We start from the raw sequence: 26,850 nt of genomic DNA, 5'->3' as shown, positions 1-26,850 counted from the left end.
GTTTGGTGCCAGGAAAACCAAACTCCTTCCCCCAGGGAAAGCCCCCAGAGTCTCACAGGCAGCTCTGTGTGCCCTGAGCCCTTCATCCACAGAGCCACTGAGCTCCAGGCTCGCTCATTAAGCAGGAGGAGCCAAGAGATCAAATCAATTTTTATGTTCCAGCTACAACATTTCACTGCTGTAATGTCTGGCAGTCTGTCAGTGCCACTTGTGCCCACAGAGATGTAACAGGAGGGCAAGAGAAAATAAATACTCAACACAACGTGCCAGAATTTCAGCCAGAAATTCAGGAGGGGCTCACAGGGGGCTCTCACACTGCTCCTGAGCCTTCTGGTTAAAAACAGCCATGGGGCTCTTCACAAGCACCCCCTGAGCAGTGCCCACACCCAGCCCCAGGAGTGCCCCGAGCATGGAAAGATCCACATCCCCTAAGTGTGACAGCACAGGGCTCCCACAGCTGCACAGAGGGAAACTGAGGCAGCTGAGGGGCACTTTCAGGGCCACAGTGATCTCACCTCAAACATCTACAGCCCACACAGACTCTGCACCCCTGGAGTGCTCTCCCTAAAATTCTGAGCTCTGCTCAGCCCCAGCTGCGCCCGCCCCTGACCTGGCACTTGTAGAGAGACACACCCAGCATGGTAAAATACTGAAATACCCCTGATACCTTGTGCAGGCTGCCCTAGAACAGAGGCTGGACAGAGCTAAAGAATAAAGCAGGGATTTATTCAAAGGCCTCCATGGAAACACCTTGGGCAGCACAAGAGCCCAGCCAGGGCTGCACCCAAGATGAACCAAAATGGCCCCAAAATGCACGGCCGGGCACGGGGTCTGTCCCTGTGATCAGTTCTGCTCCATTTGCACCTTGCAGTTCATTGTCCCATTCCAGCTTTAGCCCAGGCAGTCCCACCCTGCTTGTTTTTCTCTCTCCAGCCCACGGTGTTTGTGCTCTTGGGCTGAGATTTGGGTCATTTGTCCTTGGTGCCCAGCTGGAGCAGGAATTGTTTTGTCTCCCTGCTCTGTGCACAGAGCTCACCATCCCCTGATGTGAAGCCCAGACCCACACACTAAAGCAGCACAGAATGTGAAAAATAGAAAAGCCAAAACCTGAGGCATCACCCAGTTCCTAAATCCCCAAAGCATCACTCCAGCCTATTCAGGCGATTCTGCTCCATTGGCCACCCTGGAGCTGCTGTCCCTGTCCACAGCTGGGTGTCATAGGACAGCCTTTCTCTGTTCTCTCCCTGTTGCTGCCTTTTTGGGGATATCTAAAACCAGAGGCCAGACAAAATTAAGGCAATAAAAAGCAGGAATATTTATTGAAGGGCCTTCAGGTACATTTAGGGCAGACACAGCCCCTCAGGGGCTACACCCAAAACGGATGATGGGTCACAAGTTTTTCACACTTTTACAAGTTTGGTCCATTTGCATATTGGGGGTTAATCTGCCAATTACAGCTTCAGGTAATGAAGTAATTTACCCCAAGTTTGCTCCTCCCAAAATTCACTTTTGTTTCCATCTCTGGGGCCTGAGGCAGTGAGGTGTCCTTGATTGCCAGGCCTGGAGAGGAATTGTGTCTGCCCCAAATGGGAAAGCAGCAGCTCACACTGTGTGTGGAGTTTGGAGTTATCCACCAAAGAATTGCAGGGTTACAAATGTATGGAAAATATAAAAGCTCAAATCCTAAGGGATCACTGTACTGGCTCTGAGCGCCCAGGGGCTCTCTCTTCCCTCTGTGCCCAGGGCTGGTGTCCCCAGGCAGTGACAGCACAGCCACCCCTCAGGGTGCAGGGATCTGGGGGGAATTCTGGCAGCTGTAGCAGTCTCTGAAGCCAAAGGCTGCTGTCCTGCAGGGGATTAAAGCCCTGAGCTGCAGAACAGGGCATTCCCCAGCACAGCACACAGCACTTCCCAGCAGCAGGCCTTTGTGAGGTGTCCAAGAGCAGAGCAGGGCCAGGGTTAATCCTCACTCTGTGCCTCAGGCACACAGAGCTGCTCAGGCCCTGCTCCCCCTGTTAACACTGTGTCTGGTTATTAATTCGTTCCAAATACCCTTTGAAACAATCCACTTGAAAGCAGCCAACTGCTGCTTGCACTGTGCTGCAGAGCCCAGAAATGCCCTTTTATCCCCTCTCATCTCCTGTCCTGCAGCCCTGGCCATCGCCCACCTTCCCAGGGCTGCTCCAAGGGGCATTTCCTCATCCCTGGAAGTGCCCAAGGCCAGCTTGGATGGGGCTTGGAGCAACGTGGGATAGTGGGAGGTGTCCCTGCCCATGGTGGAGGTGGAATGAGGTGAGCTTGAAAGTCTCTTCCAGCCCAAACTGTAGGAGTGTCGGGGGTAGGATGGTGGGGGCGGACAGAGACAAGAGATTTCTGAAGCCTGGGCTTGGAACTTGGGGTTTATTGCAAAGGGCCTGGGTGCAGGGCCCTGCTGGGAGCTGCCAAACACAGCTCAGAGCAGGAATGAGAGAAGAGAGGGGGAGAGAGGATGAGAGGGTGAGAGAGGATGAGAGGATAAGAGAGTAAGGGAGTAAAAAGGGTAAGAGAGCGAGGTTCCCGTTACAATACAATAAATCTTCTTCTGTGTTGAATATTCTGATTCTCACTAACCAATCTAGTACAAGATACAAATCCTACAGCATTTCCATACAGCCTATAAGAATCATTACATTACCACACTGTGTTACATTTTAAACCCTACAAACTCCTCTTTGGGCCCCTTCTGCCAAGCTGTAGGGTCTGCTCTGAGCCTTGGGCCTGTCTGCAAGCAGAGGGTGTTGTTCCATCCAAAGGGGATCACCTTCAGCTGGCCACACCATTGTTTTCCTGTTGTTCAGTAACTGAGGTATCTCAAAGCTTGCTTTCATTTCTATCTTGCTTAATAGTTTCCATATTCTCAAAATCTTTTGCCAGACAATCATATTTATAAGGCTTTCCTGTTTCATCTTCCCAACACCAAACCGATCTGGGATTCTCATTCTTGTTGCTTCTCTGTGCTCCAGCCCCATGCCATCACCAGGAAATGCCCATAAAAGCCTGGCCTGCTCCAGCATCCTTCTCCCAGCCCATCCCCATCCCCTCCCTGGCTCCCCAGGGTCTCTGCCTGCTTTTGGCTCTTGCTCCCCATCCCCAGGGAGCCTCAGGCTCACCAGATCATCCCCAGCTCCCACTGCTGGCTCCATCAAAGGGAGCAGGAGCTGCTTTGGGAGGGGAAGGAACATCACACAAAATAACCTTTAATGTCAAAGACAAACAATTAAGGGGCTGCCATGTAAATGTTTCCTGACTAGGGGTCAATAACAGGATTTAATTGGACATATACAGCCAAACACCACAAACCATTTGTTTTTACCATGTTTCTAATCAAAATACAAAATAGAGCACACCTAGATTTACTCACAGAATTTAGTCAATGGCACAGCCTGACTTATTCAGGGCAATTAAAGGCTAATATTCCCTTAGTTAAGTGTTTTTGCATTGAGAACTCTCAGCTGTCTTGGAGAGATGAACTCTCTTCACCCTCTGTCTGATTTTTCACAACTCTCTTCCTCACCATTTCTGATAATTAGCAAAGCTGTTTACGGGTGATTTATTTCTATCTGCTCCTATTCTTACATTTAAATGAACGTAGAAATTACTAAGAATAAAACTAAAAATATTTCAAGCATGTACAAGAGCACCTGGAAGCTGCCTTATGATGAAAGCAGAAAGAGAAAAAAGCCTTTTTTTTTTTTTTAAGGCTTTAATCTTTTAAACATTCTGTAAGCTTTCTGACTCAGAAACACCACTGAGCCCTGCGCTGAGGAGTCTCTGCTGCAATCCCCACCCTGCCAGGAGGTGAAATTGGGTCACAGCCAGGGGAAAGGTGAGCTGCTCCCACCTTCCCCAGCAGGGCAGTGAGAGAAATCCCAGTTCTCAAGTGCTGACCTATGGATGCTGAGAACTGGTCAGAGATAAAAGTCAGATAAACTTTCCAAAGGAATGCTCTGTGCAGTTTTGTGAAAGTTCAGAGAAGGAATTAAAACAATTCTTGATCTTTGCAGTTGGTGTTGTTTTCCCCTAAGATATTTACAAGAGTGTGTTTTAACATGGCTATGTCTTCTGTGAGGAACACCCCTCAGCTGGAGGTTTCCATGGCTGGAATTGGGATGGACAGGATTTCAGGAGCCTCTAAACTTCATGCAAGGTCCAGACAACAATTTGAGACTGGAGACACAGCCTTGAACTGCAGCAGGGGAAGTTTAGGCTGGGAATTAGGAAAAAAACTCTTCACTGAAAGGGACTGAGCACTGGAATGGAGTCACTGTCCCTGGAGGGGTTTATAAAACACTGGATGTGACACTTGGGGTCATGGTTTCATTGACAAGGTGGTGTTAGGTCATAGGTTGAGATCATCAAGTCCAAAGGTGTTTGCCAACCCAATTCTGGGATTCTGTGATCTGATCTCCTCTGACAGCACATTGTACCTGTGCCTTTGTGGGGAATTTGGACACCAGGGGAGATGGCAGTGGAAGCATTTCCTGGAAGCCCTTTGGGATCTGATCTCCTCCTAGAGCACATCATACCTGCGCCTTTATGGGGATATGGACACCAGGGGAGATGGCAGTGGAAGCATTTCCTGGAAGCCCTTTGGGATCTGATCTCCTCCTAGAGCACATCATACCTGCGCCTTTATGGGGATATGGACACCAGGAAAGATCCCATGGCAGAGGAAATGTCTCCTGGAAGCCCTTTGGGATCTGATCTCCTCTGAGAGCACATTGTACCTGTGCCTTTGTGGGGATATGGACACCAGGAAGGGTCCCATGGCAGAGGAAGCGTTTCCTAGAAGCCCTTTGGGATGGGGTCAGCAGTTGTAGGAAAAGCCCTCAGAGAGTCCCCAGTGGCCTCTGCCCTCCCCTCACACGCCTGAGCTCTGGGAGGAGACCCCAAACCCCTGCACATTCACACTCAGATCCAGGCTCCTGAGAGGATCCTCTCTCTTTGAGGTCTTTGAGCTACTCCACTCCTCCTTTTCACCTTCACACACACCTCGATCACCTCCCCCTTTAGGATTCCCATTTCCCACCTTTCATTTCCTCTGACAGGACCCAGAAAGTGCCAAAGAAGAGTGAAGGGAGATATAATTCCCTCAAATACACCAATCCAGAGCTGGGCTTTCCTCTGAAAGCATCCAAATGCATAAAATCAAGACAAATATGAGAAGACTCTGGGAAAAATCCTCAAAGCTGGCAGCATTTTAATTTTGCACAATAGCAGTAGATGTAGGAACACGTTTTAGCTGTAGTTGTTGCAAGCAATATTAATGTTAATTCAGCCAAGTTTAAATAGAAGCAAATCCTCCCTTTTGTTTCGCCCCTTCTGCAGAGCTGGGGAGGCTGAAAAAGCAAAACCACTGCTGTTTTATGCCTTGATCCAAAGGCTTATGGCACCAATATATCAATACATAAATATGCTAACAGGGTTTCTTGATAAAAAATTCATTCTTTCCCCAGCTAGCATGAACTCACTCAGCTGCTTTATTCATGAGCCTGCCTGGCACTGGGAAAGCTCTGCCACTGTCAAAAAGAACAGGCTGGCCAAGGGACTCTACCTCTTTTTAATGGTTTTATTTTCATTTCACAGCCTCTCCTCCCTTTCTTTTATTTTTAAACAGCTGTGGGCTTGAATTATGGATGGAAACTCGGTTCAGACTGCTCCTGGTGGGGACAGGTGAGGCACATTTAGGGTGAGGAAGGGCAGCCTCTGCATGGAGCTCTCCAGAGGAAGTTTTATCCCAGCAAACACCTGCCCAGCCCCTCTCTGAGCCCCATGGGGTGCTTATCTGGAGGATAAGGAGGATTTCAGGCCAGGTTAGATGAGGTTTGGAGCAGCCTGGTCTGGTAGAGGCTGTCCCTGTCCTCAGCAGGGAGGCTGGAACCAGCTGATCTCTAACGTCCCTTCCAACCCAAACCATGCTGTGATTCTCTGAGGATGCATTTCACACATTCTACCACAAATCTAAAAGCCACAGAGCTCACGAGATCAAGTAATTCCAGCATTTCACAAAATGAGACTCAGGCTGAGGTGCTGCAGGGGCAGCAGGTTCAGCCAGCAAAACCCCAAATATTCTGATTCCCGCCAGCAGTGCCTCAGCCCCCATCCACAGTGTTCCCTGAGCATTTTCTGGGAAGGGGCACAAGGAGAGCACAGGAGCTCTTGGGTGCTGCAGTTGGAGGAAACACCTTGAAAAACAAATTCTGCTGCTGAGGTTGGAGTTGTTATCAAGCACAAATCATTCATCGAGAGAACTCCTGCGTGAGTCAAGCTGCACTTGGAGGAAATTCAGCACTCCCTGGACGTGGTGTTCTTATCTGCAAAGGCTTCAGGTGTCTGAGGAGCCAAAGCTGTCCCCAAGTGTGCTCTGAAAGTCATGAGAAGGGAGAAATATCCCTGGGTATAAATGTATAAACACAGAAAAAGATTTAGAGCCCTGCTCTTCTGGCTGCTCAGGGACACAGGAGATTTCCTGTGTCTGCATCCAGACCCACACAGAGATTTGCTGGTCTAGTGAGTAGATGCAGAATAAACTTTTCCTGCCACTCAGCAGTCCCTGGGCCCTGCAGCCCCTTGGTCAGCAAAGACACAGAGAAATTCCCAGAGCAATCCAACAATCCAGCATTTGCTGCTTTGAGCAGAGGAAACTGTGGGGCAAGGCCCAAAATTATGTTGTTATTGCAAATAACAGCCCTAAAGGTAATGCACAGGCCTCCTCATCATCCTCATGCAGATCCAGACTCTTTCTGATTTTCCCTGTAAACATCACCAGCAAATATTCCCAAGAAGTTTCCAGCAGCAGAAAATTGGCTGAATTAATTAAAGCCTTGATTCCGTTGTATGAAATCATAACCAAGGGCTGTTGCACACCTGCATTCTCCAGCAGAGGACTGGCAATGAGCACAGTATCGATTTATTTCGGTTAGGCCACCTTCTCATTCTTATCTTCTAATGAGACACCTCCAGCAGTTCAGCTTTTCCTTAATTATGAGCAAAAAATATCCTTGTAAATAAATCTACGGCTCAGGAGCTGGAGCTGAGAGCTCAGTTCTGCAGAACTGAGAGCACAGCAAAGCCCCCAGGCCCAAGAGCCCTTTGTCAATTCAATTCCTACTCAGAACAAGATTCCAAAGGTCTTTTATCCCTCCCATTTCCCTGCTTCAGACAAAACAGAACAAAAAATCAGTTGGGCATGATCCTCTTGGCTCCATCTAAAGACATTTCATAAGGTTTTCTGAAGACATTTTAAATAAAAAGGACTCTGCTCTAGGAAAGAAGAGGGTTTTTCCTAACTAAAAGCCTTGCCAAGTTGTTCCAAATTTGAATGAGAACTGCCTGTGAAATTCCAAATTGAAGTGTGAAAATATTTACTACAGTGTATATTCATTAAGCCTGTAAAAAATGATGAGCCCAGCTCAAAGCTGCTCCTCTCTGGGTTCCAGGAGGAGGAAACAACCTGGGAACAGGGATGAACAGCAAAGGTTTTGCCACAGACCAGTTAAACAGACCAACCCCAGAAGGAGCAGGGACACTCAGGGTGTTTTTTGGGATGAGCTGCTTCCCACAGCTCCTGGGTGATTTTCCTCCCCTGCAAGAGCTGGATTTTAGAATCATAGAATATTTTGGGTTGGAAGGGACCTTAAAACCCATCTCATCTCTCCCCCTGCCATGGGCAGGGACACCTTCCACCATCCCAGGTGGCTCCAAGCCCCAGTGTCCAACCTGGACTTGGACACTGCCAGGGATGGGGCAGCCACCACCTCTCAGGCAATCTGTTGTTTTTCCTCCAAAAGATAAAGTTCCTGGCACAACAGAGCTTTTAAAAGGAAATTTTAAACCTATTTTTTTATTGCAGCAACACTTTTATTATCTCTTGTGTTTTCACACTCCATCCCTGGCAGCGTCCAAGGTCAGGTTGGACATTGGAACTTGGAGCAACCTGGGATGGTGGAAGGTGTCCCTCCCCATGGCAGGGTGTCTTAGGTTGAAAGGTGTGGCTGGGGCTCTGTATTCTATCCCCACCTGTCAGAGCTGGGGCAGCTCTCTGCTGTCCATGGGGCAGTTGTTTCTTTCTCTCTCCCACAGCCAACCCTCCCTCCAGGAGATCTCTGCTGTCCATGGCCACTGAGTGTCCCTGCAGGGCTGATCCAACCCCAGCATCCCATGGGGAGATGCTGCGCCCAGGGCAGGAGCCAAGCATTCCTGCCTGGATCCAATCTGAGCCTGGCACAGCACAGCAGCCTTTGCCCCCTGCACTGCCAGAGGAGCAGCTTTCTGCTGCCCTGCATGGCCAGAGGGAGCCCAGGCCCATCTGCAGCAGCCCTGGAGATGCAGAGGAAAACTCCCCCCTTGTGCAGGATCCCTGCTGCAGCAGAGCCACAGCTGGCACTGCAGGAGGGCTGAGCCCCCCTGGGATGGGGCTGGGACACCCCCTGACACACAGGGGGCAGGGACTGCTCTGACTCTGGCAGTGGTTTGTTGTACTATTGCATTTGTATTTTTAATTTTCTTCCCTAATAAAGAACTGTTATTCCTGCTCCCATATCTTTACCTGAGAGTCTCTTAATTTCAAAATTGTAATAATTCAGGTGGAAGAGGTTTCTATTTTCCATTTCAGGGGAGGCTCCTGTCTTCCTTAGTAGATACCTGTCTTTCCAAACTAAGACAATACAAAATGAAGTGAAACCTCGTCTCTGGGTTTTCTCAGACCCGTTCTGTCACTCTGTGCCACTGCAGCCCCTGATGCAGCAGGGATGGCAGAGCACTGGCAAGATCTGAAAGCACTCAGCTGCCTTTTTCATCCTGGGCAGGGAAGCAATTGCCAGGCATGTTCAGGGCTGTTTGTACCCTCGCTGCTTTCATGCTGCTGAGCTGCAAGTGGATTTCTTCAGCTGGAGGTTTTTTTCTTGGCAAGCCCCCACGGTTATGCTGCTGTTTGGAGAGGTTTCACTGCTTTTCAGAGAGCAACTGCTGCCTTGAAGAGACTCTTGAAGTTTGTCTGATATATGTCACTCTCCTGCTGTATATCTGAAATGTCTCCTATTAAACCTGGAGGTGGCCACCCTGCTGTCATTTGGAATAAATCTTCCCTGAGACATTAAATAAACCCCAGAAGATTCAGGGAGGTGCTTCAGCTCCTGCTCAGCCTCACACATTTGCTCAAGGGCTGTTCTGAGCAGGGTAATTTGCTGGAGCAGGGCTGAAATGTCTCAATCCTCTCAGGCTTGTATCACTGGCTGGGGTCTGTGTACAAATCACAAACAGGACAGGGCTGCTGGGAACGTGCCTTGAGCTGTTTGATTTTCCAGCATCAGCCTCATTACATGGTTATGACAATGGGAAGATGCCATCAGCTCACATCCTAGGCAGCAAACCAAGAACCTAATGTTAGAACTTACTTTCAAACTTTTTTGGCCAATCACACAAAGCCAAAGCACATTGACAATAGTTCTATCCAAGCACTCTAAGCACATGTACCTGTGATTAAACAATGCCTGCTTATTTCACATACAATACCTGCTTGTGAGCCTTAAAACACAAGGCACAGAGCTCCATTATTAAGCTTCAACCTTTCTAATATCTTGCTAGATAAACTTTTCTGTAGCTTAGGGAGTTATTCTAGACAAGTGTTAATGCACAGACCATTGTTCTATTTGTCCTTGTTTTTCTACATTTTACATAATTTCTCTGCTGACCAATCTCATGGCTACTGCTTAGCTCTAATCACAGTTCTGCTGCCTCTGAGGCCTGCCTTTTGCAGCTTTCCCAAAACCCTCTGATTTTATGGATTCCCACAGTTTGGAGGGAATGCCCACATGGGGCACGGGGTCAGCTAGGCTGTGTTCCCAGAGGGATGGAAACAAACGTGGGCACAAACACGCACCACTCTTGGCATTTAAATATTCCAAATATTCAGCCTTAGGCTTACTCCACACATTTCCTATTGCAGCATCTTTGGGTTTCTGCAAACCTTTTAGAGGAGGAAGCAGGCAAAGCCTGCATCCCTTAGAAGAGCTGGGGATTCAAACAGGGTCTGCAGCCCTCCAGAACCCAGGAGGAAAGCAGCAATAATGGGCAGAATTGGGGCTGGTGTAGGGCTCTTGTGCTGACAGCTCACACAGGATCCATCAGCTGTGCAGATTCCTCCTTTCACCACGTGCTTTCCCCTCACAGAAGCTTGTGCTGCTTGTTCAGTGCTTCACGAGGGATTTTTCGTACAAATCCGTGGATGCTCACACCAATTTATTGCACTCCTGGACTGCTACACCCCACCAGGTCTCATTGGTAGCACGTTTGGTATTCCAAAGCCTGGAGTGAGGCTTCTCCCTGGGGAAGAGGGAGTTGAGACATCCACTCCATCTGCTGCTCAGGGGAGTTCGGAGCAGAGAGCTCCGGGGAGGGGTTTAAGGCACAGAAAAATTTGGATATTTTTCCACAAATGGGTGGTAGCTGAGTCTGTTTACATAAGAATTTCTGAAATTTGAGATGCTGAGATGTCTGTCACACACCAGTGATCAGCTAAGTGAATGGAAGATGACCTAAAAGACTGATTTTTCTACATAACAATAAATCTGTCTTATACTCAAAATAACCACAGGTTGTAACAACATAATGGAAGGGAGGAAGCTTGAATCCAGCAGGAAACATGGATGAAATGCACATCTCAACTGACAAAATGTCTGTGTGCCAGCAGCAGGGGGGTAAGGGGCTCATGGGGGGCACACAGGCCACATGTGGGCTCTTGTGGCATTCACATTCTGAAAAAATCCCTTCACCCAGGGTTTTTCTCCTGGGAGGCTGAGAAGCCTCAGAGAAAAGGAAAACAATTCTGATCTCATTTGCTTCTCCTGTGCTGTGCTCATGTGCAATGTGTTTGGAGATTGTTTACCCACAGGTGATTGTTCCATTGCATTCTGCTGGGAGTTGTTTTCACTCTTTGGCCAACCAGGGCCAAGCTGTTTCAGGACTCTGGAAAGAGCCACGAGTTTTCATTAATATCTTTTTAGCATTCAGTAAGGATCCTTTCTGTATTCTTAATTAGTACAGTACAGTATTCTTTAATATAATATAGTATAATAAAATAATAAATTATCCTCCTGAGCACATGGAGTCAGGTGCATCATTCCTGCCTTTGCTGGGGCATCCCTGCAAACACTACAGGTTCTCTCTGTTTGGATGGGTTCCACACATCCAGAGCTCCCATTGTGGTTTTGTGCTCAAGTGAATATCTGGGCTGAACTGGTTTGGGGTTTTTGTGCAAGGATTTGGTCACCCCTAAGTGTGTCCCTGCCTTCCAGTACCCCTTCTACAAACCCCCATGCACAGGAGAGGTTTTTCCCTCCCTCCCCACCAGCCTTTCCCTCACAAACCAGCCCTGCACTCAGAGCTGCTGCCAGGCTCTTGGCTCCTGCTCCAAACTCTGCCTTCACTGCCCTACTTTCCTGCAGATGATTGGTGATACTGAGCCACAAAACCAACAAAATCAACATTAACCCCACAGCTCCAGGCTGGGAATTATCATTTATGTGCTCGCCGAAGGTGGCTGGTTCTTATTAGCAAATTCAAATCACCCTAACTCGATAGCGAGTGCAATTGAGCACTAACAGCATTAGGAGATTTTTCTCCTCTTTATGAAGCTGCAGGGAGAAAGAGAGAGCACAATTACCTCGTGGCACAGCTCAGGAGCTCAGCTCCCATCTCCATCGCAGCTGCACGATACCAGCATGTGACACGTGCCCTGCTGGCTTTGTCCCCAGCAGGGCCCTGGGCATCTCCAGGAGCAAATGCACAGTGACAAGAGAGGTTCAGCCCTGGTGAGCAGCAAATCCCAAGGGTAACATCTCCCCAGGTCAGGGCTGGAGGGGATTTTACACCAGATCTGTGGCCCAGCTGTGAGGCAGATGCTGTGTGCTCTGAAAAGCTGAGAGATCAGAACAGGCTCTGCTGCAGACAAAGCCATGGTGACATTCCTTCACACACCTGTGGGCATTGCATGTTGCAGCATTCATTTTTCATCTGTTGGTTCCTCCCTTCCCACATGTGCTTTGTTTCAGGATTCCCCCAGAGGGTGCTGGCACTGCCCAGGCTCCCCAGGGAACGGGCACAGCCCTGAGGCTGCCAGAGCATTTGGAAAACACTCCCAGGGATCCCAGGAAGGGGATGTTGGGGTGTCCTGAGCAGTCCTGGTCATCCTTTCAGCTGTGATTCCCTGATCTCCATCTCTTCAAAGACCCAGCTGAATCCTGAGCTGTGTGCCAGGGGAAGCAGAGCTCCCTTCTTGTTCTCAGCTTGCTCTGGTGCAGCTCGCAATGCCAAGCCTGGCCCAGCCCCTGCTCTGCTTTCCCAGTGCTGGTCCCTTCCAACCCTGGATTCTGACACCCCACATTCACCTGGAGCAAAACTTGATCCTTGGAAATGACAGGAACAACAAAGGAACCATATCAGAAATGTGCTGTGGGGTTCAGAGTGGCAAAACAAAGCCTCTCCTTGTGCTTATTTTCCCTGTTAATGAAAGGAAAACCCTTCAGCAGCTTTTCCTTTGGCTGCCTGCTCACACTTCTGCTGGTTAAACAGCTTTGCTTCTCAATATTTATTCACAAGGAGAGCTGATCATGCACAGAGAGTGTTCACAGGAGCCTGAACCTCCTCACAGACACCATGGCTGCCAGCCCCAGGACACACAGACACCACTGCTGCCAGTCCCAGGACACCCCTGCAAACACAACATTTCTTCTCTCTCCTCTCAATATTCAGCAATTGTGGGTCTGGGATTCAGTGGTTTGGCTTCAGGTCACTTCTAACAGAGAGCAGAACAACTGCTCCTCATTGTACCAGGAGAGAAGAGCAATCCCAGTGCCACCAGTGACACAGAGCAGTCTCAGTGCCACCAGTCCCACCAGTGGCACAGAGCAGTCCCAGTGTCACCTGCAGAGTCCCACAGGCTCTGCTGGAGCAGTCACTGTGCCACCAAATCAGCTGTGACAGTCCCCATGAGCAAAGCCAAGTGCAACCTCCCCCCAGAAGCCACAATCTGAGCAGAGGGCCAGCAAAAGGACATTTAGTCACCTGTGAGCCTTATCTGGTAGGTTTCAGAGGTGCTTAAGGTGTGGAGGTTCTTGAGCCCTGAGGAATCTCAGCCAGGGAGCAAAGAGGAGCCTTCATCCAAGTCTGAGCTGAGGGGATCTGCTCTGTGTTATTTATTTCTCTTCTGTTCTCTGTAGCACATCCAAGCTGCACCCTCACACCCCAACCAGGTTGTTTGCTCAGGAAATCACCTCATGGTCCAGGTAACCAGTGCTGGTCACATCCAAACTCCTCCTGAGGAACATCCTTGGATCCCCCATCTCACACTTGGGAGCGATGGAGACCAAGAGTCACAGGTTTGATCTTCACAAATAAACCTGTCACTGGCACAGGGTGCCCAGAGCAGCTGTGGCTGTCCCTGCATCCCTGGCAGTGCCCAAGGCCAGGCTGGACAGGGCTTGGAACAGTGGGAGGTGTCCCTGCCCATGGTGAAAGTGGAATGAGAGGAGGTTTAAGGTCCCTTCCAACCCAACCATTCCAGGATTCTATGAAACACCCCAAAAAGACACATATGAGCTCTCCAAACTGGGATAGCAGAGTCTCTTCTGCCCCTACAGCCCCAAAACCATCCCACCAACAAAACCATCTCTGGGCTGGGCTGCAAATGGAACAACAACTACATCCCAGCCTTTCCTTTCTGTATCTTAGGAATAAAGAAATTCAAAGATGTTGAGTTTGTGGGGTCCCCAGGATGAGGTGAAGAGATGAGTCTGACTCCATGTTCTCAGAAGGCTATTATATTATATTATATTATATTATATTATATTATATTATATTATATTATATTATATTATATTATATTATATTATATTATATTATACTAAAACTATACTAAAGAATCCAGAAAGGATACAGACAAAAGGCTTAACAAGAATGATAATGAAAAACTCGTGACTGACTCAGGAAGTCTGACACAATTGGCTGTGATTGGTCATTACTTAAAAACAATTCACATGGAACCAATCAAACATTCACCTGTTGGTAAAAAATGTCCAAGCCACACTCCAAAGCAGCAAGCACAGGAGCAGCAATCAGATAATTGTTGTTTTCATTCCTCTCTGAGGTTTCTCAGCTTCCCAGGAGAAAATCGTGGGCAAAGAGGATTTTTCAGAAAATATCATGGTGACACCCCACCAAAAAAAACATCTCTGGATTGGGCTGGAAATGGAACAACAATTACATCCCAGCCTTTCATTTCTGTATCTTAAGAATAAAGAAATTCAATGACACAAAAAGGAATGAAAAATACCAAATGAATCATAAGGTATTTTAATGCAGGGAGGGTAAAGTTCCAGTTGGGATCCAATTTAAGGTAGATTTATATCTTGTTTGAACTGTTCATCCCTACTCACAAGCATATTGAGTTAGGCCCAGTCCACAGTCTTGGAAGACCCACTGGACACTAATATTTGTCAGTAGGAAATGGAAGAAACATGAAAATCTCTTGCCATTAAGATCAAACGAGAGCGAGGGTGCACTTTGACATTTCTGCTCTCCTGCAAGAAGCCCCTGCTTTGCAAAGCAAATTCCACTGTGGAGCTTTGAACTCCTGGAAAGATGAAAGGTGAAAGCTCAGCTCACTGAAAGTCAGCACTGAGCTTTCTGACAGCTCCAGATGGAGCACGTTTGACCCATGATTTTCTGGGTCCACAAACACAATTCTCAATTCTTTGGAAGCTCCTGGTGCACATCAAAGGCACCTCAGGGAGGGAACAGAGCAGAGCAAACCGTGCTGGCTCTGACGGACAGCAAGGAGCCCCCAGCCCCTTCCTAATCCCCTGGGGATCCCACAGAAAGCTCTGAGCTCCAAACTCATCACTGCCAGCTCCACAGCAGCTCCCAGCTGGCTCCTCTCTGTAAGGAATGCTTAGGCTCAGCCTAGCTAAAGAATTATTTTGATTGAGGAACTCATGGGCAGGCACAGAAGTTTTCAGGCTTTTCTCACTTTGCAAAAGAAGGGGAACTTCCCATGGCAACCAGAGGAGGGTTTGATGATGGACAATAAGGTTCTTGCGTAGCCACATTTCTCTTCACAGAGAAAATCAAGGCACAATTCTTCTCAATAATATTTCTGGGTTTCACATTCTCTGAACCTCAGAGAAAGAAAACACAATTCTTATCATTTGCTGTGCCTGTGTTTGTGCCAAAGTAGAATGCAATATGGAGATTGTTTACCCAGAGTGAGGATGTTTTGTTTCCCTGGCTATCAGGGCCAAGTGTGTGTGTGTTGCCTGACAGTCACGAGATTCTGTCTGGTATGAGCAGGGTTGAGTGCTTGGCAGATTCAGTTTTAGATGTATAAAATAATATATTATAATAAAGTAATTAATTAGCCTTCTGATATCCACGGAGTCAGATTTATCATTCTCTCCCCTCATCAGAGCCATCACAGCATTGCAATATTCTTGCATGGGCAAAACTGGGAATTACTGCTCAGCAAAGGAAAGCAGAGTTGTACTATTGCCTCTTGAAAATGTTTTCCACCTCCACAGAGCCCATATTAGCAATAGATGAATCACTGTCATTCACAAACACCAAGCACGTAAACAAGAGGATCTAAAATGATCCAGAAATTATCTTGATTTGAAAACTAGATCTAGTTTAGAGATCTAGAGGGAAAACAGGGCTCAGGAGGACTCAGATCCCAGGGCACCACAGCTTCTCTTGCTGAGCAGTGCCATTGTTTCCCCCCATCCCAGCACAGTGATTTCTGCACCCAAACTCTGCCCTTGGAGTCCATCACTGGAATATTCTCCCTCAACAGCACCAACATCCCCCAGCTCCAGCAGCCCCTGGGTACTGCCAGAGCCCTGCTCAAAGCATGATAACAAATGCAGCACATCCAGACACTGCATGGGGATAATGAATAAATTAATGAATAAATTCACATAACAAAGAGGGTGTGTATTCTATTCTGGGGGTTTGTATATCTGTCAGAGCTGGGGCAGTACATGGGGCAGTTGTTTCTTTATCTCTTCCACAGCCAACCCTCCCTGCAGGAGATCTCTGCTGTCCATGGCCACTGAGTGTCCCTGCAGGGCTGATCCAACCCCAGCATCCCATGGGGAGATGCTGCGCCCAGGGCAGGAGCCAAGCATTCCTGCCTGGATCCAATCTGAGCCTGGCACAGCACAGCAGCCTTTGCCCCCTGCACTGCCAGAGGAGCAGCTTTCTGCTGCCCTGCATGGCCAGAGGGAGCCCAGGCCCATCTGCAGCAGCCCTGGAGCTGCAGAGGAAAACTCCCCCCTTGTGCAGGATCCCTGCTGCAGCAGAGCCACAGCTGGCACTGCAGGAGGGCTGAGCCCCCATGGGATGGGGCTGGGACACCGTCCTGGCACACAGGGGGCAGGGACTGCTCTGACTCTGGCAGTAGTGGTTTTGTACTATTGCATTTGAACCGTTATTCCTATTCTCATATCTTTGCCTGAGAGCCCCTTAATTTCAAAATTATAATAATTCAGAAGGGGGTGGTTTCCATTTTCTATTTCAAGGGAGCCTCCTGCCTTCCTTAGCAGACACCTGTTTGTTCAAACCAAGACAGCCATCCTCAGCAGCAACCTGTGGTGTCCCATGTCACCCCAAGGCCAGTGGGGTGCTCCAGGTGAACACCACAAGCTCAAAGGGCCACCCAGAACCAGAGAGCCCAGAGCAGAGACTGCCCCAGCACCAGCACACCAGATGCAGAACAGCTGCACCAACCCAATTATTGCTGAATTCACACTGCAGAGAGAGCCCCAGCTGCTGCCACCAGCCCAGCTGGCACTGGGGTAGGCCCAGCTGCACAAAGTCAGGTCTAGGGCATGTGGCCCCCTAAGTAGCATTGTTCCCCACAGTGAGCTCGTGCTGTAGCAGACTCTTCCCTAATTTCATGGTCCAGAAAATGCTCTGCCCATGCTTGAGGAGTCTGACCTGTCTGCACTGGGCTGGACTGAAAATCTGGCCACAGCACTGGGCTTTCACCCTGAGGAAGACTGTTGGGTTGCTCTATTTTAATACATTCCCAGATGATGCTGAAGCTTGGAATTAGCAGGAGATGCTCCACTTGCTGGAAAAATGTTCTTCCTCATCACCAGCTTTCCTAAACCACCTGTTGGTCCTTGGACACTTTTGAGCACAAACAAGCACAGCTGAGACAAACCTGCAGCTCTCAGAGGAGCTTGGTTGCAGTCATTGTTCCAATGCTTTTGTGCTGCTGAGGCAGGAAGTTCTTTTCCCCAGTTTATTACTGAACTGTTTCACCCTACTGATGATTCAGCCTCTTTGCTTCAAGCATAAATCACCTCCCAGATAAAGCCTTGCTAGAAAGCTTTCATGAGCCCCAATTAAAAGGAAAAGTCTCTGGAAGTATAAATAGTGGATCAGCATGGTAAAAATGGACTGGGATTTGTGAACCTGCTTTCTTCTTGCTCTCCTAATTCCTTAATTTATCACAGGACAAGGAGTGAATATTTACAAGGTAGGTTTCCAACGGCAAGGCTGTGCTGAAGACTTTGATGCTGTGAGTTTCTTAATCTGTCGGAAAGCTGGATCTGGACCACCTCTAAAGTCACCTCAATCCTTTGGGAATGACTGAATAATCCCTCACAACAAACCCCTCACTTTGACAGACCCGAGCCAAGCCATCAAACCCCATCCCTCTCTCCTCAACAGCCTTGACACCAAACTCCTCAGTTTGCCTGGTGCCATCACAACCCAGCTTTCTCAGCCTCCAATCTGCTTTCAGGACAGAGCAAAACCTCCCAGATTTCAGTGAGTGCTGAACTGGTGAAACACATCCCACCCAGTGACTGCTCCCAGATGTCACATTCACAAAAAAATCCCTTCACCAAGAGTTTTTCTCCTGGGAAGCTGAGCAGCCTCAGAGAAAAGGAAAACAATTCTTCTCTCATTTGCTTCTCCTGTGTTGTGCTCATGTGGAATGTGTTTGGAGATTGTTTACCCACAGGTGATTGTTCCTTTGGATTCTGCTGGGAGTTGTTTTCACTCTTTGGCCAATCAGGGCCAAGCTGTGTCAGGACTCTGGAAAGAGTTTTCATTATTATCTTTTTAGCATTCTGTATGAATTCTTTCTGTATTCTTTAGTATAGTTTAGTATAGTATTATGGTATACTAATATATTTATATTAATATACTATATATATATATATCTTTAATATATTATAGTTTATAAAGTAATAAATTAGCTTTCTGAGAACATGGAGTCAGATTCATGATTCTTCCCTGCCATGAGGGTCCCTGCAAATACAATACCCTGACATCCCAGTAAAGCCCTGCCCTAAGCACCCCCAGAGCAGTGCAGCAGGAGGAGGGGAGTGAGAGCAGAGCCCTGCTGATGCAGGACAATCAATCCAGACGTTTTGCAGCAGGAAATGAATGGGCCATTAAGGCAGAAGTTGTAACCTCAGCCTTCCCCTAATGGGTCTCAGTCCCAGACTGCCTGGCAGCACAGGGATTTCAGTCCCAGCAGGGCTGGCTGCTCCAGCAGCACCAAGGGAGGGGTTTGTACAAGCAGGGGGACAAATCTGCCCCAACCTGAGCCAGGCTGTGGTGGTGGCACTGACGGGAGGGGTGAAGGAATGGCTCAGCTAATCCTCAGGATTAGGAGCATTTATAGAATCACAGTCTGGGTTGAAGGGACCTTGAAGATCATCCCAGTGCCACCCCTGCCATGGCAGGGACACCTCCCACTGTCCCAGGCTGCTCCCAGCCCTGCCCAGCCTGGCCTTGGGCACTGCCAGGGATCCAGGGGCAGCCACAGCTGCTCTGGGCACCCTGTGCCAGGGCCTGCCCGCCCTCACAGGGAACAATTCCCAATTCCCAATATCCCATCCAGCCCTGCCCTCTGGCAGTGGGAGCCATTCCCTGTGTCCTGTCCCTCCATCCCTTGTCCCCAGTCCTTCTCCAGGTCTCCTGGTGCCCCTTCAGGCCCTGGAAGGGCTCGGAGCTCTCCACACAACCTCTTCTGTGTCTTCTGTGTCCACAGGGGAGGTGCTCTGTTCTCAACTTCGTGACTTCCTCTGGGCTTGCTCCCCCAGTTCCATGTCCTCATTATGTTTGGGGCCCCAGAACTGTGTGTTTTTCCCTGCTTTAATGAGTTAGCAGGAGAAAAAGCTCCTTTATTCTTCCTAATGCTTAATCACAGTTTACACAGACCACATCTTGCCTCCCATGGTCCCACAGCCTTTTGCAAATCTTAATTAAGGAAAAGATTAAAAGTAGGTGCACAGCTCAGCTCTGATGAGTATCCTGCAGCAGGGGAATGCTGCTCTCCTTGAGGACACCAGAGCCTGGGGCTGACAGGGAAACTTCTCCTGATAAAATTTTCCAAACAAAACCCATTTTCCTTAGGAGTGGAAAGCTTGGTTGGTGAATCAGAGCTCCCCGAACAAGGAAAAACCTCTGACACTCTCCCTTTGTTGAGGGGTTCACTTACTCTCCCAGTTCTGGATTCAAGGGGAAGCATCTTCCAGATTCTTCCCAGTCTGGGTCCAGTAGGGTCCAAGCAGCATCCCTGGGCAGTTTCTGCACTGCCTGGAGCAGGAGGGATGGATTCCACCTACAGAGGGGTGGCCAGCATGAGGGAGGTGATTCCCCCCTCCTCTGCTGTGCCTTTGTGGGACCCCACTTGGGGTTCTGTGTCCAGGTCTGGGGTGCTCAACATCAGGAGGACCTGGAGCTGCTGGAGCCAGTCCAGAGGAGAACATGGAGCTGCTCCAGGGCTGGAGCCAGGCTGGGAGAGCTGGAGGTGCTCACCTGGAGAGGAGAAGCTCCAGGGAGAGCTCAGAGCCCCTGCCAGGGCCTGAAGGAACTTATGAAAAGGAGGCAGAGGGACAGAACAAGGGCCAATGATTTCAAACTGAGAGAGAGCAGAGTTAGATGGGATATTGGGAATTGGGAATTGTTCCCTGTGAGGGTGGGCAGGCCCTGGCACAGGGTGCCCAGAGCAGCTGTGGCTGCCCCTGGATCCCTGGCAGTGCCCAAGGCCAGGCTGGGCAGGGCTGGGAGCAGCCTGGGACAGTGGGAGGTGTCCCTGCTGCCATGGCAGGGGTTGGCATGGGATTATCCCTTCCCACCCAGACCATTCCATCATTCTATGGCTTCACTGCTGTTACCTGTGCACAGCCTGACAATGCATCCAAAAATACCCCATGGAGCATTTCCAGTCACTGCTGCAGCACAATCTGGGCTTTTGTCTCCTATTTTCAATTTGATGGACTTGGAGTGGGCACAGAAGACACCAAACCAAGAAACAAGAGGCCAGAAAGCAGCACATGGGAGAAGCTGTGAAAAGGCTGAGGGCTGCACTGAGAGGATCTTCCCCACCCACACCTTCTCTGTTTCCAACCTGCAATAGCACAGCCAAGTCCTCAGCAAGCAGAGCAGCACAGGGAGGGGCTGACAGCCCTTGGGGACAAGGGACAGGTGGCAGGGGTGGCTCCTGGCACCATTGACTTCTGCTGAGTGTCCCATGGCACAGCACAAAGCACTCAGCCTCCCCTCAGTGAGGACATCCAGAGCCCCTCAGATCTGCCAGATCAAACCCCAAACTGGGGTCTCAGACACAACAAATTCACTCTGCAGCAGGACTGTCACAGTCCAAGCACCTGCTCCCAATTCAGAATGAAACTACAACAGCTTCAATCAGCCCCCAAAATCAATACCCCCATAGTAAGCTCGGGGTTTTGCATGTGGTACAGGAGGCAGGTTGGGAGAAGATGATCTCATGCACCACATATTGATTAATCAATTCCAGCCAGGATGCTAATGGGCTTTTCTTACAACACTTGGCACCAGGAGGAAGGAGCAGGAATGCTGAATGAGAAGGTGGTATGGTGAGGCTTTAGGGTGAGGGGAGAAATCTTCTAGAGATGGCTTTAAGTGGTCAGAGACTGGGAATAAATGCAGGAACTGGGCAAGGAAGGGAGAAGGGAATAAATCACATTTATTGGCTCCAAACACAGCAGAATTGTACCTGGCAATTCACTGTGGCTGAGGATAATCCTTTCCTGTTGCTACAAAAACCCTTCCAGGAAGGACTGAAAGGGCCCAGCAGGGCTCTGGAATCTGTGATGAAGAAAACTGAGCACAGCATCATCCCTCCAACCAGAGAAATGGGCTGAGGGCATCAGGAATGCCCAACTTAGGGATTTTTCCACATAAACTGCACCCTCAAATGGAAGTCAGCAGAGGCTGGGGGAAATCATCCTGCTCTTTGTAAAATTGGGAATAACAAAACAGAACAGCCAAGAGGTTGTGCCAGTCGTGGTCCTGCCTTGCAGAAGGCAGGAATTCAGCCTGGAGCATCTTTTCTGCAGCCCACAGTCATGCCAGGGGTGAAGGTGAGTGATAGGGCTTTGTAAAACTGGACTGGACTAAGCAAAACCAGTCCTGGAGCTCAGTGTTACAAGTTTGATCACCCAGTCAGGAGAGGAAACCTCCAGGTACAAAATATGAAGGAGTTGTTGCTTTTGCCACCCAATTTTGTACAATTTGGAATTTCTTTGGGGCATTGTGAGAACCTGCTTCTACTCACCCAGCAGAGCACAGGAGCACCTTGGGATGACACCAGCTCCTGCACTGCCACTACCCAGGTTTCAGTTTTCTCACTGAAACCATTCTGGGAAATTTCTGACTGAAACAATCCTGAAGAGTTCTGGATTGGAGCTATCCTGAGAAGCTCCTGACCGAAACCATCCTGAAAAGTTCCTGTCTGGTACTGCTGCGTCCTCCTGCTCCTACTCATCCCATAGCTGAGCAACTCTGCTCCCTCAAAGCACCTCAGACTGAACCAGAAACAGACCCTCAGGAAAACAGGAACAATACTCCTCAAAAGCAGGGGTTCAGGAGGTAAAAACCACACAAATTAAATCACTTTTTTTTAATTCCAGAACCATCTCTTCCCACCCAACCCTCCCAGCCCCAGCAGAGCACTCACGTTGTAGAGGATGTCGGTCCAGCCCTCCATGGTGATGCACTGGAAGACGGTGAGCACGGCGAAGAGGATGTTGTCAAAGTTGGTGATGCCGTAGTTGGGGCCCTGCCAGTACTCCCTGCACGTGGTCCCGCTCTCACACTGTCTGGCAGGAGGCTCCTCTCCACAGGGAAAATCCCCCACCTCCTCACCTGCGGGGAGGGAAGAGAAGTTACTGGTTGGAGCTACTCTGAGGAGTTCCTGCTTGCTGGAACCATCCTGAGGAGTTCCTGATTGAAACCATCCTGAGAAGTTCCTGCTTGTTGGAACCATCCTGAAGTTCCTGCTTGCTGGAACCATCCTAAAAAGTTCCTGCTTGTTGGAACCACTCTGAGAAGTTCCTGCTTGAAACCATCCTGAGAAGTTCCTGATTGGAACTATCCTAAAAAGTTCCTGATTGAAACTGTCCTGAGGAGTTCCTGCTTGTTGGAACCACTCTGAGAAGTTCCTGTTTAGAACCATCCTGAAAAGTTCCTGACTGAAACCATCCTGAAGAGTTCCAGATTGGAGCCATCCTGAAAAGTTCCTGATTGGAACCATCCTGAAAAGTTCCTCCTTGTTGGAACTATCCTAAAAAGTTCCTGCTTGTTGGAATCACCCTAAAAATTCCTGATTGAAACCATCCTGAAAAGTTGCTGATTGGAGTCATCCTGAAAAGTTCCTGCTTGGAACTATCTGGAGGAGTTCCTGCTTGTTGGAACCATCCTAAAAAGTTCCTGCTTGGAACCGTCCTAAAAAGTTCCTGTTTAGAACCATCCTGAAAAGTTCCTGATTGGAACCATCATGAAGAGTTCCTCCTTGGAACCATCCTAAAAAGTTCCTGCTTAGAACCATGCTGAGAAGTTCCTGACTGAAACCATCGTGAGAATTTCCTGTCTGGTGCTGCTGCATCCTCCTGGCACCAATGCGAGGATTAAATTCCCATTTTGGGTTTCTTTGTGCCGCTATGGACATGTAAAAGTCGTTGTGCCCCTGTGATCATTTCCACACTGCTGGGCTGTGGGAGGTGGGTCAGTGGGGGTGGAGCAGAGCCATCCCTGAAGCGCCCAAAATTCCTATTTTCCATCTCACATGGTGGAATTGTTTAGGTTGGAAAAGACCTCTAAGATCACCAAGTGCAACCATCAACCCAGCAGCACTAACCCGTGTCCCCAGGTGCCACATCCACACATTTTTGGGCACTTCCAGGGATGGGGACTCCACCCTGAGCAGCCCTTTCCAATGTCTGACCACCCCTTCAGTGAGGAAATTCCCCCAAATCTCCAGTTTAAACCTCTCCTGGAGCAACTTGAGGCCATTTCCTCTTGTTCTGCCACTGGCAGAAGAGGCTTCCAAACTGCAAATAATTTCTGGCTCGTGGCAGCCCAGTACATCTGAGAGGCCTGGAAATGCTGTAAGAGCAGCATGAAAAAAAAACCCACAAAAAACAAACACAACAAAAAACCCGAAATAAAGCAACACCATCCAAAAAAACAAAACCAACAGTGAGGTAAAAGCAGGGATTTGGGAATGGCACACCCCTAAACACCCTCAAAGTGCTAAATATTTGCCCTATAGCATTAAAGCAAAAGGGCACCTTCTGCACTAATGCCAGTTTTGGCGTGTGCACTGCCCCAGAATTGCCCTGGTACAGATGTTTGAGCACAGCTGCATGAGGAGCCCCTGGTGTCACCCCAAGGCAGCACTGAAGGACTCCAGCTCCTCCAGAAGCTCCACATTTTTGCTCCAAACAGAAGAAAAGGATCCATGTGGATCGTACTTCTCTGCCGAGCTTCACTGCAGACCCAGAGGAGGCCAAGGTAGGTAAATCTGTCAGGGAAGGACCCCCAGGAATGGCCAGGACAATCCCAGCACCTTCCAGGCTCAGCTGGGAAGTGCTGCAGGCTGGAAAACTCCAGTGCTGGGTTTTCAGAGCAAGCAAATGTCACTGTCACATTTTTTGGAAAAATCCCTTTGCCCAGGATTCTTCTTCTGGGAAGTTGAGAAGCCTCAGAGGAAAAGGAAAACAATAATTATCTTATTTGCTTCTCCTGTGTTTTGCTGCTTTGGAATTTGTGTTTGGAGACTGTTTATCCAACAGGTGATTGTTTCATTGGTTTCATATCAATTGTTTTTGACTTACTGGCCAATCAGGGCCAAGCTGTGTCAGGACTCTGGAAAGAGTCACAAGTTTTCATTATTATATTTTTAGCCTTCTTTAAGAATCCTTTCTGTATTCTTTAGTATAGTTTAGTACAGTATTCTTTAATATAATATAGTATCAAAAAATAATAAATTAGCCTTCTAAGAACATGGAGTCAGATTCACCATTCCTTCCTTCATCTGGGAACCCCACAAATACAATAAGCAAATATCCCAAGCAATGTCCCTATTTAGAGAGCTGGGATTGGAGAAGCATTAAAGGGTTTTTAAAGGGACACCTTATGGAGCAGCAAACAGCACAAAATCCAATTTCACCAGGGGGAAAAGCAGGAGCAGCACTAACAAAAATTAGTAATAATCATTCCACAGAGCAAAGGCTGCGGGAGGAAAGCAAAATTGTCACGGTGGAGCAGGACAGAAGTGTGTGTAGATATATAAAAATATATATGTGACACTTTCCTGTTGACTCAATGCCTCAGTGCAGGGCAAACCTCCAGCTCCCAGATGGGTCACCACAGGCTCTCACAAGGGCTTGGTGAGAGGAGAAAATGCCAAAGCTGGCTCCTGCTGACCATTTGAGAGTGTGCATTAAAAGAGGATCCAGTTTCATCTCGGTTTGGCCTTTTGCTGCCAGGGAATTCTCTGACAATGCACTGCACATCCACCACAAAGGGGTGAGTGGGGGATTTTTTCTTTTTTAAAACTGTGACAAGAACTGGACATTATTCCTCATGGCTGGAGAAGACAGAGAAAGGGGGAATCTCAAGGAAAAATGGGAAATAAATACGGTGCCCTTCTCTCCTGGAGCAGCTTTGGGGCATTTGGGCTGGGTCAGGTGCTTAAAAATAATCTTGTGTCAGCAGAGCAGGACAGCAAGGAGGGTGCAGGGAGAGGGAAACAAGACTGGAGCAAAACTGCCACTGAGTTTTACCCGTTTTCATTACAATAATGCCATGTTTCCAACTCAGAACAGTCAGACTGAAGGGGAAAGGCCTTGAATAACCTTTTGGCCATATTTTGGTGCCCAGCACCCCTTTGTGCTGCAGTTCATTGCTGACCAATCCAGGCTATTGGCTCAGCAGAGCAACACTCGCCGTTGACACCTCTGCTTGGTCCCCTCATGATGCACAGTTTGTCTCTCTGGCTCCTGATTCCAGGAAAAATCCCAGGGGTTTGCTCACTTTGGGGATTTGGAACAGAAAAAAGCACAAGCAGCTTTCCCTCCTCCCATTTTCCACCCCCTACCAGAGGCATCTCTTTAATGAGTTCACATTTCCACCCTCAGGCTGGTTTGGAGCCCGTGGTCTCTGCCCAGGCTCCTTAATGCACCTCTGTGGGATGAGGAGCACTTAGGTTTGCAAAAGCTTTGTGGGTTGTTCTGCTGCTCTGCTCCCAGGGGATGCAGTGCCAGGAAACCTCAGCCCCCTCTCCTTTCCAGAAACACCATTTCCTGCCTGGCAGCTGGGAGGGATGCTCAGAACTCACCCAAAGCCAGCTCAGCACCCCCAGAGCCCCTTCCCCTGCCTAGACAGGAGCTTTAGTATAGTATTTTTTAACATAATATAGTATTATAAAGTTTATAATATAGTATTAATTATTTATAATTAATAATAATTATTATTTATAATAATTATTATTTATAATATAGTATTATTTTATAATATAGTGTTAATATAGTATTATACTATATTATATTTAACATAACATAGTATATTAGATTAGCCTTCTAAGAACATGGAGTCAGATTCATCATTCCTTCCTTTGTCTGGGAACCCCACAAGTACAATAAGCAAATATCCCAAGCAATATCCCTGTTTAGAGAGCTGGGATTGGGGAAGCATTAAAGGGTTTTTAAAGGGACACGTTGTTGTTGCCACAGTGCAAGAGAGAAGTTTGATAAGAGGATCCACGTTCACCCCTGAAATAATTTTCCACCAAGGTTGTTGACACAGAAACCAGGAAAGAAAGAAAGGAGAAATAAGAGAAACCTGCAACTGCCTGTTCCAATGAGCACTTTGTTTGTCTTTAGTGACAAATGAGTAAAGTGTAAACTGATGAGTTTGCAAGAATATACAAAAAGCATGCAGGCTATAGCAAAAACAGGTTTGAAGCCTTCTGAAAATGGAGTGTGTTGCTTTGTATTGTGATCATCTCAATTACAACAAACCACAGCTCACAACGAGCCAGCAGAGCTGAAATGCAGCTCAGGCAGCAGAGCTGAAATGCAATCCAGGTAGCAGAGATGAAATGCAGCTCGGGCAGCAGAGCTCCAGCCATGCTCCCAATTCCAGCTGGAATGCACCCAGCCAGCAAGAGGAGCTTGCACATGACATTAGCCATGACAAAATCCTGTCCTGGGTCCCCACACCTGGCCCACACTCTCTTGGTCAGTGCTGATGGCAGAGATGAGCGTGTGGGGAGCACACACGGCTCTGGGGATGATGTTGGCCTTTTGCACTGCTCTGGGGAGGGCAGAAAATCTCCCTCATGAAAATCCTCCCTCATGAAAATCCTCCCTCATCAGGTGTCAGCTGTGAGGGAGAGCCTCGGGCTCTGCCTGCAGCTGCCTCCTGCTCACAAGGGATGCACAAACATCCCCTGCCTTGTTTGCAGTCTAA

The 26,850-nt window shown here is 48.4% G+C and overlaps 1 protein-coding gene across 12 annotated transcripts in view; it reads right to left on the bottom strand.

The window, feature by feature from the left end:
* Window positions 1–26,850, bottom strand: part of CACNA1B (calcium voltage-gated channel subunit alpha1 B) — a 325,706-nt gene that overhangs the window by 174,468 nt on the left and 124,388 nt on the right. For all 12 annotated transcript variants that reach the window (XM_063174370.1, XM_063174372.1, XM_063174374.1 and 9 more), the window contains exon 6: window positions 22,055–22,242. In XM_063174370.1, coding sequence (XP_063030440.1) covers window positions 22,055–22,242 — 188 coding nt within the window. The remainder of the gene's footprint in view (window positions 1–22,054; window positions 22,243–26,850) is intronic.

This window comes from Melospiza melodia, chromosome 22, assembly GCF_035770615.1.
Source record: "Melospiza melodia melodia isolate bMelMel2 chromosome 22, bMelMel2.pri, whole genome shotgun sequence".
NCBI lineage: Eukaryota > Metazoa > Chordata > Aves > Passeriformes > Passerellidae > Melospiza > Melospiza melodia.
Note: the sequence above shows the minus strand (reverse complement) of the source record. Positions and strands in the feature narration are given on the sequence as shown.